This window comes from Macrobrachium nipponense, chromosome 1 (genome assembly GCF_015104395.2).
Source record: "Macrobrachium nipponense isolate FS-2020 chromosome 1, ASM1510439v2, whole genome shotgun sequence".
Lineage (NCBI taxonomy): Eukaryota > Metazoa > Arthropoda > Malacostraca > Decapoda > Palaemonidae > Macrobrachium > Macrobrachium nipponense.
The window spans coordinates 150,315,485-150,331,974 of NC_087200.1; the positions used below are offsets into that span (position 1 = coordinate 150,315,485).

The following is a 16,490-nucleotide window of genomic DNA, read 5'->3' on the forward strand; positions in this document are numbered from 1 at the left end:
ATACATTAACACTGGTCTTATCACCGTGCTATAGATCCTGACTTCTAGCTTCATTGTTATTTTCTTATCACATACTACTCCAGCTACATCTCTCCACTTCCACCACGCTGCTTTTATCCTACTGTCAACTTCAGCCTCCCATCCTTTCTCTTGGCTTAAAGTAGATCATAAGTATTTAAACTTTTCTGCCTGCTTTATAATCAAACCCCTTCTTTCTTGTATTACTATTCTGTCCCTATCTTCTCTACTGCTCACCAAAACCTCTAAAAACTCCTGGTTTCTCTCTAGCCTCTTTTTCCTGTAGCTCTTACTATGAAGATGGCATCCTTTCATCCCTCTTCCTCTCATAAATCCATACTGCTGTTTCTCCATCTTTACCATCTCTCTTAATCTCTCATCCAGAATCCTCTCTCAAACTTTCAATCCAGGCTCTGTTAGTTTAATTCCCGTGTAGTTACCACAATCCATGACATCTCCCATCTGGTTGTGTGTGTGTGTGTGTATATTATATATATATATATATTATATATATATATATATATATATAATATATATAATATATATATATATTTATATATATTTATCCATTGACTCTTCAGTCCCTTGGCAATTCTTTAATGAATCCACCATGCATTTCTCCCCCTCTGTACCTAGTAATTTGATCATTTCAATCTGGAACTTCGATGGACCTAGTGCTTTACCACTCTTCATTTTACTTAATGCTCTCTTCACTTCTCTATCTTGTACCTCCATCACTGGTCCCTCCACCCTCAGTGCTTCCCCATCTCCTCTATCTCATTTTCAGTATTTAAAAGTTGTTCAAAATACTCTCTCCATCTCTTCTTAATGCCTTCATCCCTATACAATAAATTTCCATCTCTATCCTTGATGACACCCAATTTACCATAATCCTGTCTCTGTCTTTACAGTGGCCCCAACAGTTTTACATATTTCACATTTCTGCAGTCCACTTTGTCGCAAATGTTTGTGGAACACATTATTCCCTTTTCCACAAGGAACTTTCACTAATTTGCAGATTTTTTCCATTGACCATATCTCTAAAATTATTACTAATTTGCCTTTTTTTTGTAAAGCAATACTATTTATTCACCAAGTACTGTGTGTATTTTTTCATATTGTGTATGACTAAATAATGATTATGATAAAAATTATTTATGGTATACTTATGATGCAGTTTTGCATCTATTAAGCTCATTCCAGGTTGGACCCCATACTGAGCACAATAGGTGCCTGACTCTCTCTCTCTCTCTCTCTCTCTCTCTCTCTCTCTCTCTCTCTCTCTCTCTCTCTACATCCATTGCGTATGGGGATGCCAACTCTTGTAAACTATCCCTCACATTTCTTAACACACGACAGGACCCCCCAATAGTCAAAGGAAAAGTCATCAGTAAGGAAAGGGCAGTCCTTAACCTTACGAGCAAGAGTGCCTACCACCCAGTCAAGAAAACTAAGCACCACAAACACTTTGAATATACTCTTGAGGTGTGCTACCTCAGAAGAGCTAAACATAATCTTTGCTGAATTAAAGGCGATCTCCTTGAAAAATCATCAAGACAGGAGAAATCTCCTTGGGAGGAGGCAGACACTCCCGAAGAAGGAGCTTCCCTTAGATAATTTAGGAGGAGGAAAGCAAAGATGGCTTTACCCTGATCCATCTTTTCTGAAAGCCAACCATCAATGTCACTCACGGCTTTCTTGGCAGACGAAGAAAAGACTAGTTTAGGTGGCTCCAAAGGATCTCCTGACTGCGCTTCCATGAGAAAAGCAGAAGCAGATGACGATGGAGTTGCAGGAAAAGAGAAACTAGGAAAAGTCACAAGTAAATATTTAAGCAAGGATATGGAGGCTGATAGGCGAGTATCTTGAGTAAGGACATCATCATCATCATCATCCTCATCTCAGGAAACTGGAGACAAGGCTAAGTCTGGTGGTTGAGGAGCAGAAGGAGCCTTCTTAAGCAGGTTTAAAATATTACTCAGCTTGCACTGAAATGGATCCACTGTAGAAGGTGTTAGCATAAAAATGGAAGGAGGTGCCTGAAGAGAGGGTGAGTGATGAGCACAAGCAGCAGGGGGAGGGTAACTGAAGGAGCTCCCACTATCAAAGAAATATCTGGTGAGTCTTCTTCAGAATCAAAACGAGTGGAACTCTGCTCCTGCTGAAGAACCATAAAATACTGAATGATCTTGCACAGATAGGCGCTCCTTGGCACTCCAACGACAACGGGCGCTCCAAATTTGCTGAACAAACGGCGCTATAAGGTGAGCAAATGGGCACTATAGGGCGCTCGAGCACTAGAAGAGATCCAAGTGTCTGTGGGAGCTCAGGATATGAGTCTCCATGAGAAGGAGTGCTTACAAGAGGACGGTGCTTGGAAGCCATACTCTAACTCTCTGCAACAGGAAAACCAGATGAAAAATGTTTCAGGCTATCCCAATGACTGCAAGAATGACAAGGACTAGAAACGGGATCGCTGGTTTTCTTACATGGCACTGAGGGGATTTTGAGACATACCCGTTAACGCCTTTTCAGCAGGCATGATACATCCATAAAACACCAATGACATATGGGAAAACTCATCTGAAATCGATGAAAGATGATGAACATCCAGTGCTACACCTTTCCAAAGGCATCTGGCTGCAACCTGGGAATTTGCAACAGGCTTAGCAGAGGGGGTGACTAACCATGGGCAGACCCCGACAACCTCCCTTAGGCTACCAGTTCGACTCCTCCCAGGTTTAGGGGAGTATATCATTAACCTTCACCTAGGAGAATCAGCGGGCAGGGCAGCCACCTCCTCAAACACTGCACTTACACTGTCTACTAGGCACTACTGGGCGCTCAATGGACACAGCACTGTCACTAGGAGCCATTAGATGCTCTGAAACATTCTCATTGTCCATAGGGACCTTCACAGACATGGCTAACTGTGAAAGATATTCAACAATAAATTGAAATCTCTTGTCAATTCTACTCTTGAGACTAAGAAGTCTTCCACTTCTTAGTGTCCCAATCCATACATTCGCTACATCTTACATCTATTGAACACATCTGTCCTCTTCAATCTGTGCACACAGTGGGAATCATAACTTTCTTTCATAAGTCATGTATTACAGCCTTTGCTGCAATACCTAAAGCTAGAAGCACTCAAGTCCGACATGATAGTCAAGTCGGAGAACTGTCATAATCAGGAATAAGGTTAATAACAGATCAAATAATGTCAATATCAGTAATAGTAGAGCCTAATTCTATCTAAATATACCATAAGGCTATACAATCCAAGAATACTTAACCACATTATGACATGTCAACCTGAAAGAAAGAATTCCAAAACAAAGCTGGAGCTAATAACTGTAGTAAAGCCATCAGCCAGCAGAAACAAATTGAAGCCACTTTGCTAGTTGTTTTTCTCTTTCACTGAAAGTAGATGGGGCTAATCACCTAGCCACTAGAAAATAGTGCGACATCCAAACTTCAAAATTTTAGCTGCCGATTCTAGAAACTTTTAGGTATGTAATTACTTGCTAAGTTACTTATATGAAAATGCAAATGCAAAAACATGGTAAAAAGAAAAGCAAATCTTAATACCATCCTTCAAAGAAAATGTAATTGTATAAAGAAAACAGAACTGTACAGAACATTACTCAAAGACAGTACTGAAGAATTCTTCACAAGTCTGGATAGCTCACTGCAACTAAATCAGAATCAAAGGATGAGGTCTTACGAGATCTTCAAGAGATCTGTGAGTTCAACAGAGGGGAGGATAGCGTTATGATAACATGAAGTAAAGCAAAAGAATAAATGAAATAAAAAGTGGTTGTGTAGATGTTGTGAGAGGTGTTGGGAGAATTTAATATGATGTATCTAAAAAAAAAACATGATGCTCTGGAGATGGTAAAAGTTACAAAATATACATGGATTAAGGAAGTTTTGATGCATGAAATGTAGAGACTGAATTGATTGACAGATAAAAGCCCATCGCTGTGTGTGGTCAGGCCTCGAAGGGCATAGAAAATGTCACCTTGCCATCATAACGAATAGTGAAGCTGTACCGTGAAGGAATAGAGAATATGGACTGTATGAAGTGTAAATAATTGCTTGAACTGGAAAATCAGAGTATCTTATTCATAAGATTATATATTTACATACAGCCTCTGTATGTCTCTGTGCAACACATACAGATACTTCAAATAAAGGAGATTTTAAAGAGTTATGGCCACTAATTGCTAAGATTTATGGTGGGACTGCCTTTATGAGACTTGCAAAACTGATCAAGCTACTGAAAGATGAAAGGCACTAGAACTGGAAAAGACTTTGATTTCAATGATTGAAAAGGTTTGGTCATGTGACGAGAAGAAAGTGATAGTCCACAGAATAGTAGTAAATACTGAAGTGCAGTAATAGGATAAAGACCAGTTGTAAGACCTAAAATATTTTGAAGAAAGGGAAGTGTAAGGCCTGGAGCAGATGATGACTGCGGCAAAGAATGCATATTATTGACAAGTGAAGAAAACTCAATAAGTTTCTCACTCCAGAAAGGATAATTTGATATAGAAACAATTGAGATAAAAATAATTCTTTAACATTGGTTTCATTACCAACTAACATTAGAGGATGGGGTATCAGTAAACATGATATAGATATCAGGCAAAATAAAAAATAAGCAATTTTGTGAGAGTAAAATCTTACTAATGGTCAAAAACGCTTGTATTGAAAACATCTAATACTTACATTAGCAGCAATACTTATACCAAGGGACAAGTTCTTGAGAGTATCACTACCAGCATCCTCTTGAACAAGATCACTTAACTCTTTCCTGTTTGTTGCATTCAATGTAACTAAAGGATGGACTGCTGGCAATGAATTGCCAAATGAAATGACAGCCACCTGAGAGCCATCAGTAGCTTTTGTCATTATAAACCGGCGTACAGCATCCCTTACATATTCCCACCTTTGGAATACACCCTGGAATAAAAAGCAAGAAAAAATGCACAGCATTTTTATGAACAAAAACACTAGAAATCTTAATGTACTGCACATAACTAACAAAGAACAATTAAAGGTCATGCAAAAAATAAAAAGATTCAAAAGGGCTCTTACCCCAACAATTTCCCTAAACTAATTACTTTAAACCTTGATGATCAGAGAGAAAAGTATTTCTTAAATATGCCTCACTGATCTAGTAACTTTTATTCTTCATTTTGGCCTAACCTCGCCTGACATGTGTAAGTACCTGACCCATTCTGAATTACTACTTTAAAGAAATAAGTAAATGAAAGATAATAAACATACACACATATAACATTAATATTACAGTAGATTCACATCACCCATGCATCTGATGTCTAGGCCAGTCCCTTACGACACTCCTGATTGGCTGTTGATAAGCCAATGAGAGGGCTGGAAACTCTCAGTCTCTCGAGAGAGTTCACATAGACAAGATGTATGTTCCACCTCTCCTCAGGGATATTTTTGAAAGATGTATCTCTAAAGAGAAGTGGAACATACATCCTGCCTATGTGAACTCTCTCGAGAGACTAGGTTTTCAGCCCTATCATTGGCTTATCAACAGCCAATCAGGAGAGTCGTAAGGGACTGGCCTAGACATTGGATGCACGGTTAATGTGAATTTACTAGAGTATATGCATAAAAATAAAAACCCTCTGTATATATGTTAAAAAATAAAAATTTTCATAATAGAATTTATTATTTGGATACTTACCTACTGTTAAAGTTAGCTATATCTCAAAAGGAGAGAATGGCTGCACAGATGACTGTCTAGTTCACCTGTTCTCCACCAGGTGTGTTTTGAATGTTTTAGCTCAAATCAGAATTCTCCTTGACAGCCCACTAAGTTGTGGGGAGGCTGGGTGGAGTCTACTTTAACAGTAGGTAAGTATTAAAATAAATTTTATTATGAAAATTTATATTATTTGAGATGAATCTTACCTACTGCTAAAGTTAGCTGATTCCCACATGAAAAAAAAGGATGGTGGGTAGTGCTGCTAGACAAAAATCCACTCAGCCAATCAAGCTAAAGGTTTCTTACGTGAATCCCAAAACATTCTTACCTGATCCGGAACCCTTTCTGGATTTTACTACAACCACAAGTTGGATTCTATTCAGGGAGCAAGGCCTCATACATGTGCACCAGAGAGCAGTCTTGTGGAGAAAACCACTTCAATTCAGTCAAAATGAAACAAGTGGCATGAAGGGACCCCTAGGCCTGGGTCCAAAAGCCCTATAATACGACAGTCACTTACAATAAATACCTTCATGATATAAAAGTATGCTCCTATACAAAACTTGTAACTTCACACTCACCAAATTATTAAAACCCAGGATTTAAACAAAAGAGCCTACAGGTTTGCCCTTTCTTCGGTTCAGGAAAAGACTACCCACTACTATAGCGGATTAAGGGCTTTACTGTTTTCAAACACTCCCTGCCAGTACTTTTTTAAGTGCCTCGTCAGGTTTCATCCTGTGTATTGGACCTTCGGGTCCGAGCACATAGGATAGCAGACACAGAATCCCCTTTTGAACTTTCTTCCTGAGGGGCTTCGGCCTCGGAGACTACATCGCGCATATGGGAGGAAAGCGATAGTTCTTAGCAGATGGGTACCCATAGTTGCATTTACATGACCTGTTCAGCTGAATTGAGCACTCGACTCTGTCCTAGAGAACTTTCTACGCTCCTCAGGTTGGTGCTTTGCCATGACATAAGCACCCTCCTTCCTCATGCTACAGTCATCACAAGTTGAGACCTACCCCTCCTCCTGGTTCTTCTAGGTAGGAATGCCCTTTCTACTTATCTGTTTTCTTGACCCCCTTGGTTGTTCTGAGAAGTGCAAGGCAGACAGAGAATTCAGATGAATTTGTCTCTTTTTTTGGAATTCAGCTACAAGGGTTAATATCTAGATATTAATCCTCGGATGGTCTCATCATATGCTAAAATAGTTAAGGAAAGTTTCATTGGGTTCTGTCGAATCTCCCTTTTAGGAAAGGAAATCGGGAGTTTCGCACCTTGGGAAAACTCAAGGGTTTTTCTTGGGGATACAAATACCCTTGATTTTCATTCAGCAGAGATCTTTGCGCCAATTCGTCAGCACACTGATCTCAGGAATAGGACTGTGGCTTCCCGTGAATAATCTTCACTGATCTAGGCCCTTGCTCTTCCAGGAGAGACAAGGGTTTTCATAGGGGCACTGTATTCCTGCTTGTGAAGGCGTTCTCAACTAGATAACCTTTTCTCCACACAAGGAGTTCATTCAGAGTTTTGAGACGCCCAATCAAGCTCTCTTCCCCTCTGCTGCCACGACAGGAGCGATTCTTCTTTACCGATCTTGGGTCTCACACTTTTTTGTTGCCATAAAGGGTATTCCCTCTGGAGGACACTATTATGGTTTCCCTTCTGGCAGTCTCCTATGAGATTTCTTGCCTACCCAGCACCGGTCAGCAACCTGTGGGCCATTCTGGTGCTAAGAAAGAGACATTGTCCTCATTCAGATCCTCCATTTTTGTAAGTCCTGAAGTCATTGCAACCCTTGGGAACGAACTTTCATTCGTTTCTGGCTCTCTCTCTTAGAGAGAGGTGGATTCCGTGGAAGTCACGGAACATGACATGTCTGCCTTGTCCTCTGGGCAAGGCCTAAAATCTCAGGCTGCAAAGGACGATCATGAAATAGCCAGCTTTCTTCTTTCTCTTCTAATAGAACGCACATACGTGTTTCTCTTTTAACCTTCTTTCCAATGGGGAAGAAGGCAGAAGGAAGGACATAGAAAGAATGCTCGTACACGTGTTCTCCCACTGCTTGTACTTGAAGAAAAGTTGTCTATCGAGTCTCTGGACTTGATAACAGCACAGCTGAGACTCAGAAGTAGGTATCCTTCAAGATAAGTACCTGCTTTCTTCTAGGTCTAGGCCATCTTCCATAGAACTTCCGCCTCTCCTGTGTTCTCATTTTGGGAACAGCCTATTTGGCTAAGAGCTAGTCGTCTTCAGTGTCCTGCTGTCGCCATAGAATCCTCCGTTCAGGACAGCTTTGTCTTCCTTCTTCATTACAGAATGAAGGGGGTCTTCTTACAGTCCTTAATCCTTTTCCTCTCTCAAATTATCTGGAATGAATTAAGCTAATGGTTGATCAACAAGAGCCTCTGAATATACGTACTTGTATATTCTCCTTGCAACATGCATCTGGACCAAGGTAGTACATACCTAATATCCTGAAACTCAAGGTAGCCTTTCAGGGCTCCCAAGAGTTTCAGGATTTGATTTTGAGGTACCAGTGGTGTTGTTAAATAACACCACAGTTGTGGCATATATTACCAAACAAGAGGGTTTCATTTCTCTCCTATAGCGATTAACATGTAAGTGCTCGAGGGTAACTGTAGCACACTCAATAGCAATATCAGGCAAATACATTTCAGGATAAAATGTACTAGCAGGCAACTCAGCCTCTGGTGTCAAGTGAGGGGCAGGGTACTGCTTTCTCACAGAGATTGTTCGTCTTAGTATTGTTTCTCCTCAGTCAAGGGTTTCAGTCAAGGGTTAACTAGTAGTGAAGAACCTCTCTGTCCTGCCATCACAGAGATCTAAGGTCTCTGGGCGGCATTTGACTCTCGCTTACGGTTCCTGTATCGTGCTATGCACACACACCCTTGGAAGAATCATCAGAGATATGTTTCAGTAGACTCACTATCATCTTTCTGTTGACCACCCGGTACAACAGAAGTCTGTAGTTCTTCTGCTCCATTGCACCTGACCCATGGGCCACTGTGATCAATCAGAATGACTTTTTCAGACAAACTTAACAGTTTGTGTCTTCTCTCTACATTTTTCTAATTTGTAAGGTGTTCAACAAATACTGTTCACCCCGAACTGAAAATAAATGATGGAGGACTTCGCCTGTTGCACGACCTGCCAACTTCTTCCAAAGTAATGAGGGGAGTTCCTCCCCAGCCCAACCTTCAGTGCTATTGGCACAACAATGGTTCCTCAGGCAATACAATCCCTATGTCTTCTTGGCTAATAGACTATCCAGCTTTCCTTGCAAGCATAGGCTTTCTCGCTGAGCAGCAATGGAAATAGCTGGATAACTCTTTCAGTCCTCTGTAACATTCCAGGTATTGGAGCCGTCTCCTCTGGTTGGTGTCTTTGAGGTGACTTTTTCCCTGGTCAGAATTGCGAGTTACTTCTCTCTGATTCAATTGTGAAGACATAGATCCACATTTGCGGTAATCTTTTTCACATGAAGTACAGTGAACCCTGTATTCGCAGTCTCCAGATTCACAGATTTTTCTGTGGAACCTCTCTAAAAATTATTCACAGAGAACATGCCTATTTGCAGGTTTTTCCGTTGTTAAATATTCACTAATTAGTGTGTTTTGATGTTATTTTCATGACCCAATACTTTTTTATGATAAAAATAATTAAACAATTTTCAAATATTAATATTGATTAACACTGTATTAAGTTTATTAAGATTAAATGATATTAAATAATATAATAATTCTCTCTCTCGCATACTGAGATGAATGTTTTTTGTATGATAAATAAATTATTTACTAATTTTCAAATAATATTAATGTAAAAAGCAATAATATAAATTCATTAAAGAAAATACTACAGTGAATTTGTACGATTTTAGTTTATACATTTAAAAATTATGTAAGAATCAAATAAAATCCATTACATCACTGTTTTATTCTCCAGACTTCAAGAGAGGGGGACAGCAAGGGTTGGGGAGTGTTGAATTTTAGTGGGTCTGAATAATTGTTGCCATCTTTGCTGTAAAAGGATATTCTCACTCTCTCTCTCTCTCTCTCTCTCTCTCGAATGAAGTCTCTCTTTAACCAGCTGGTAATAACACACGTGCACACTGTATGTGTTCTGTGCATTTTCATAGTGTTTTAAAAATACTAGTAAAGGTAATACATCTTTGGAAGATAAAAAACAAAATAATAATTTTGTTGTTGTTAGTTGCGGTGGTAGGACAATTGCATGCTGGACAATTGCGTCTGGACTATTGTGTATAAGGCAATTGCATACCCAGAATTTTGCGCACCCGAACATTTGCATACCTGTATAACTTAAATCACAAAACCAGTGAACAAAACTACAAATTACAGAATTGCTAATTATAAGCAATGAGTGCTAACAGATGAGAGTGAATTGCTGCGAGGTAGATATGAGATTTAAGGCATAAAGCCACTGAACTGCTGGACTACTAATCTCTGAAACAAAAATTATAAACAATTTCTTATTTCTCTGGAGAATGTAAGAAACTTGTTATTCGTGTCAGTCCAGCCTCAGCTTTCCTTTGGGTTTAAACTTATTCAAGCTAAATTTCTGCTTGTTATTTTACTGGTGTATTATATTGTATCTTATTTATTTCTTTACTTTTTTCCTGATGTTATCATGTTATTTTACTACAGGTGATTCCATTTAATTTGTTTTATTTAATGTATTGTATTGCAGTGTTTTTATTAGCTTTTTCTGAAGAACCGTTTTTTTTATAGAAACTGAAGCCATGCCATAGACACAGTTCTTGAAATAAAACTCAGGTGGAGATATACTTGTTGATGAAAATTATCGTTATCACTACCATACGAAGAATGCCACCAGAACAAACACCTACTGAAGGTGTGATATAATCCTGTAGAGCAAGAGTGAGCACTGAGAACCATGAAGTGACGTAACGAGTTAAAAATCATAATCATGATTCGTCTGCTGCTGCAATCAAAGCAAAAGAGTCAATTTCAAATCTGAAAGAAACTGTGATATTTTCACAAGAGGCAACCACAAATGTTGTAGGTACAACTCTGTCAAACCATGACTAAGTTTCCATGGCAGAAGCCTTCTGTTTTGACAATTTGTAGGAATGTTTGTCGCTGGGAACAGTTGGCTCAAAATGCTCCAGCTATACCAAAGGAAAGGTGTCATTTCGAAATCCCAGAGAAGTATTGTCATCTCCTGAGTGGACTAATGTTTCATGCTGTAGATACTGGCGTGAATAACAAAAATTTAATTCTTATCTTTGCAAGTGAAGACGGTTTGAAGGACTTGATAGTTTCAAAACTGGACAGTTTGAAGGACTTGATAGTTTCAAAACTGGACAGCAGATGGAACTTTTAAAACCTGCCTACAAATATATTATCAACTTTACTGCATTCATGTCCAAGAGGGTGAACTCAGTATTCCCCCGTTTTTGCTCTGCTTCCCAACAAGACTAAAGAAATTTACGACTGACTATTCAGTAATTTGTTGCAGCTTCACTCTCAACTCAATCTCACATCATTACTAATGAATTTTAAGGTAGGGTCAAGAAAGAGTATTGCAGAAATATTTCCTAATGCAACAATTACTTCCTATCTATCCCATTTGTCAAAATCAATTTGTAAGAAGATATACGACCTTGGGTTAAGACAGCGGTATCACGAAGGAAAGGGGTCAGAGTGGACATAGGATTCAATCAACGTTCTCTATTGCAACATGGAATGTTCATGACCAAACAGTTAATGACTTGCCAAGATCCAATAACAGTTTAGAAGGATGGCATAATGCAATTCAAAATACTATAACATTATAACATGTCATTACCCTTCCATCTGGAAATTAATTGATGTTTTAAAGAGAGAAGCTATGGCAAAGAAAAAGAAAAACTATCAAAGAGGAGTTCCCATTCGGCGAAAAAATAAAAAGGTTAATATATGACTCAATTCATTGATTAATCAACATAATCCTAAAAACAAATTGTCATTCTTACGAGGGGTAGCTCACAATATGCATACCTTTTAGATATATGATTAAACGTTTTTATCTTAAATCATTAAAAAGTAGATCTTGATCACTTTTAGGCTTTTAGAAGAAACATAACTATATGTTTATAAATCTTAAAAACAGTACAAAATGAAATATAAGTTTTAAAAATGTACAAAACTTGCCTATAAAATAATAGAATACTAATGACTATATATTTGTCCTTTGGTATTCAGCATGGATAAAGGTATAAATAGAATTACTTTTAGCAAACAAAATAAAAATTTTAAATGTTTTAAGGTATAAAACATATGCACTGTATAAAAGATGTCTATACATATATTCAAGCAGTATTCAGTATGGATAAAGGTATATTTAAAATGATGCAAAAATACAGGTAGTACGCTAATGTCCAGGTATGCATAACTCCAGGTATACACAATAGTCCAAGACGCAATAGTCCAGGATGCCATTGTCCAGTACACAATTGTCCGAGAACTATCAGTAGCTAGTAAAGAGAAATAGATGAATATTTCTGAGAGACTAGAAAGATAAACTCTCTCTCTCTCTCTCTCTCTTTACCGAGATAAAAGAATTTTTATGGTAGGTACATAGTACTATATGTAATATGTTTATTGATATTACTAATAATAATATAACTGTAATTACAAAATTTGTATGTGATAGTATTTTAAAAAATAAAAATAACCTTTCCATTTCACTTTCAAGTAAGGATAACTCCTCTCTCTCTTACTAAATGAGAGTATATTAATGGAAAATGTATGTTTATTAATATTTTCAAATAATAAAAACAACAATAATAATAATACAACTGTAATTACAAATAAAAATTCTTTCCCTCATCTTTCTTTCTAACTTCATAGAAGCTCCAAAGTCCAGAGCTGTCAAATATGTCAAGTAATGTGACAGGAGAGGAGTGTTGCCGCCTAATCAGTCAATGATTTTAATTATTTTTACCAATTTTTTCTCTATCTTTTTATTAAGAGGAAATCATTTTTACGTTATATTTTTATGATAAAAGTAGACGAAGACCAAGAAATATACAGAGACAGGAGAATGACAAACAGAACAGAGGACTGGCACAACAAACCAATGCACGGACAATACATGAGACAAACTAAAGAACTAGCCAGCGATGACACATGACAATGGCTACAGAAGGGAGAGCTCAAGAAGGAAACTGAAGGAATGATAACAGCAGCACAAGATCAGGCCCTAAGAACCAGATGTGTTCAAAGAATGATAGATGTAAATAACAGCTCTCCCATATGTAGGAGGTGCAATACGAAAAATGAAACTATAAACCGCATAGCAAGCGAATGTCCAGCGCTTGCACAGAACCAGTACAAAAAGAGGCATGATTCAGTGGCAAAAGCCCTCCACTGGAGCCTGTGCAAGAAACATCAGCTACCTTGCAGTAATAAGTGGTACGAGCTCCAACCTGAAGGAGAGATAGAAACGATCAGGCAAAGATCCTCTGGGACTATGGTATCAGAAAAGTGTGTGGAGGCGGACGTGTTGGAGGTCTCTCTCGCGTTTCTTCACAGAAAAGAAGGGTTTTTCGCCCTTGGTGATTATACCTCCTATAGTAAACAATGTGTTAATACTGTCTCCATGTAATACCCGGCGTGTAAGCTGGAGAGTGTTGTGCAACTGCAGATATACTAATATTCTTTCTGCTCCAATCAGTGCCTTAGAAATCTTTCAAATCACAGCTACTCGAGGCCTATTGGTCCAGGGAATTGGGTAAAAGAATGCAGTGCATGTGTTAGTGCTTGACCCCTCCCTCACCACAAAAATGTCACCCAACCAACCTCCAACCGTTGCGCAAGTGACCCTGGCACCTACCGGTGCCTGTGCCCCACACATAAGTTCCGTACTCGCGAACAATTGTCTTTACTATATACAATACCAATCGAACCATTCCAATGTCGAGTCCGCTATACAATCTGTCAGTGATGCCTTCTCCGATGAGGAAATCAACGTTGCATATACGAAATGCAAAGATCTGATACCAGAGAGCATTCTCAAGGAGCGATCTGTGAAGAACTTATCCTCTCACAAGAAAATATCGTATATCACTAAGTGGCTAAGGACCTGCTCGGTGGAAATCTACGCCTATGACCCTTACAATCTGCCTCCAAAGGGGCCTGCTGACCTAAGCCTACCTGCGGTGTACCACACAGCAGAAACTGCCTTCCAAACAGCCAAATCTCTCTCAGTAATAATTGGAAAAAACTCGGAAAAAATTGAGGAGACAAATAATAAATTATCAAGAATCTGGGACGTGATCAAAGGACTACAGGAATCCCTAAACAGTCTTAAAATGGTGGAAACAAATGACCTCACACGGATCTGGGATGCGATCAAAGGAGTGCAGGGATCGATAGACAATCGCACAGATAGCCACCACACTCCTATGAATGCGGCATCCAGTTTTTCCTCGCCTCCCAGCAACACGGAAGTGCCCCCGTCTCCTATAGACCGTTCCAAGGGGACTGTTGGTCTCCCAACCTCTTATCCCTCCCCAGTGCCTCCGGTGGAAGATATATCTCCGGTGACGATTACTAGCCCTCATAATCCTCCCCACCCTATCTCTCCCCCCCAACCCCCCATCGTAGATGCAGATGAAAGTGATTATGAGGGGTCTGGCAGCTGGCAGATACAAAAAAGCAGAAAGAAGAGAAGAACCTCACGTTTGGCAGCTGGACCGGAACCCAACATGTGTGTTTCACCTCACCCGACACCTGAGAAGAGATGTCACGTAGTAATTCACAATCTGCACTCATCAGTGACACTAGACGCCATAGTGGAGAGTGTCAAGTTCCTCACTGGCTCTGACCCATTCATCTCTCACGAACTCCCAAGCAGGATTAAACATAAAGTGGCTTACAGGATTACCTGCCTATTTCAACACCTCGACGTTCTTAAAGGCGAGAATTTTGGTCCTAATATATTAGTTTCAAGATATAAATTATTCCGGGATCAACCACCCCCCGGGGAACTTACTGACACTCCAACCAGGGTCATTTCCACAGCAAGTGCCAGTCAACCCGCCACGGCGAGTGACTGCCCACTCCCCCTGGCTAACCCCCCATCCACCCAAATGATCAGCGCATTCATCTCCCATCTTCGTGAGTAGCCATGGATACATTAAACATAATCTCTTGGAATATTTTTGGCCTCAAGCGGAACATTCATCTCCTAAACATGTTCTGCAAAAACTTCAAAGGCATCATTGCATTGCAAGAAACGCTCCTCAGGCCACATGACCTTGCCATCTGCGATTCAATTCATGAAGACTTCAGAACCTTCTCAACTTCATCAATGCAAGTTATGGATCAAATCACAGCCGGTCGCCCAAAAGGGGGCCTTTCTTTCCTGTGGCACAAATTGTTAGACAATATGATAAAGGTGATGACCTACAGGAGTGACAGATTGCTGGGGCTTCAAGTGACAGTAGGGAACTCTAAAATCCTAATTATTAATGTTTATATGCCATGGGAAAATAACAATAATTTTGATCATTACTGCATGATCCTAGGGGAGTTAACAGTATTATTCATGATTCTCCTGCTGATCATATTTGTATAATCGGGGACCTTAATTTTCACCCCACAAAAGAATTTTATAATGAACTTACTCGCTTCTGTCAAAATCATGCTCTCCAAATTAGTGATGTAATGCCCCCCCCTCCCTCCTCCTATTCATATGTACATAATAGAGTGGACGCTATTACAACCTCCTGGCTGGACCACTGCATCACATCTCCACAACTTCATGATTCTATTATGACCTGCAATATTCGCTATGATCTTGCAACGGGCTACGATCACATCCCATTACAGGTGTCATTCAGTACCCCATCCCTCCCTACCGTGAACCCACTAACTGTTCGCAGCAGTAAACTGGGATTTTAAAAACCAACAGAAAACCAGATACTTTAGGGCGACCATGGAAACCAGGTAGCGGTCAATAGTTCAACCGGCAGATGCCTTACTTTGTACTAACACAAATTGTAGAAATGACCACCACAGGAGGGACCTGAATGAATTCTATTCGAACATAATCTCCGCTATGCTTGCTTCGGGCAGGACTGCCGACAGATTTCGTCAAGGTAATTCTCGTAATATACCTGGATGGAATGACTTGGTTAAAGATCTGTATACATACTGATGAGAAATGTTTTTACTGTGGAGGCAAAATGGTAGCCCCAGGGAAGGGCACACTGCATTACAAATGAGACAGGTGAGAGCGCAGTTCAAACTTGCTCTTAAGCACTGCAGGTTAAATGAAAAACAACTAAGAGCCGATGCAATGTCTAGAAACTTAGAATCTGGTGATTATCCTCGTCTTTGGAAAGATATCCAGTCCTTAAATCCCAAAACTAAAAAGCTATCAGAGAGAGTAGGGGGAGCAGTTGGAGACGAAGCTATCGCAAGTATATGGGGTGATCACTTCAACAATATCCTGAATTGCATAAATGATCAAGATTCCCGAAGGGATGTAGATAACCTCCTTAATGACAACATTCAATTTCCTTTTGCAGACTGTATTACACCCGGTAACATCAGCGATGCCATAAACAGCCTACCTAATAATAAATTGCCCGGCTGTGAATCTGGTGACTTAGAATCTGGTGATTATCCTCGTCTTTGGAAAGATATCCAGTCCTTAAATCCCAAAACTA

At 39.5% G+C, this 16,490-nt stretch overlaps 1 protein-coding gene across 1 annotated transcript in view; it reads right to left on the minus strand.

Moving 5' to 3' along the window:
- The window catches only part of LOC135219756 (calcium-activated chloride channel regulator 4-like), a 411,904-nt gene that overhangs the window by 260,806 nt on the left and 134,608 nt on the right, over positions 1 to 16,490 (minus strand). The window contains exon 3 of the mRNA XM_064256802.1: positions 4,753 to 4,986. Within this exon, the coding sequence (XP_064112872.1) occupies positions 4,753 to 4,986 (234 nt within the window). The remainder of the gene's footprint in view (positions 1 to 4,752; positions 4,987 to 16,490) is intronic.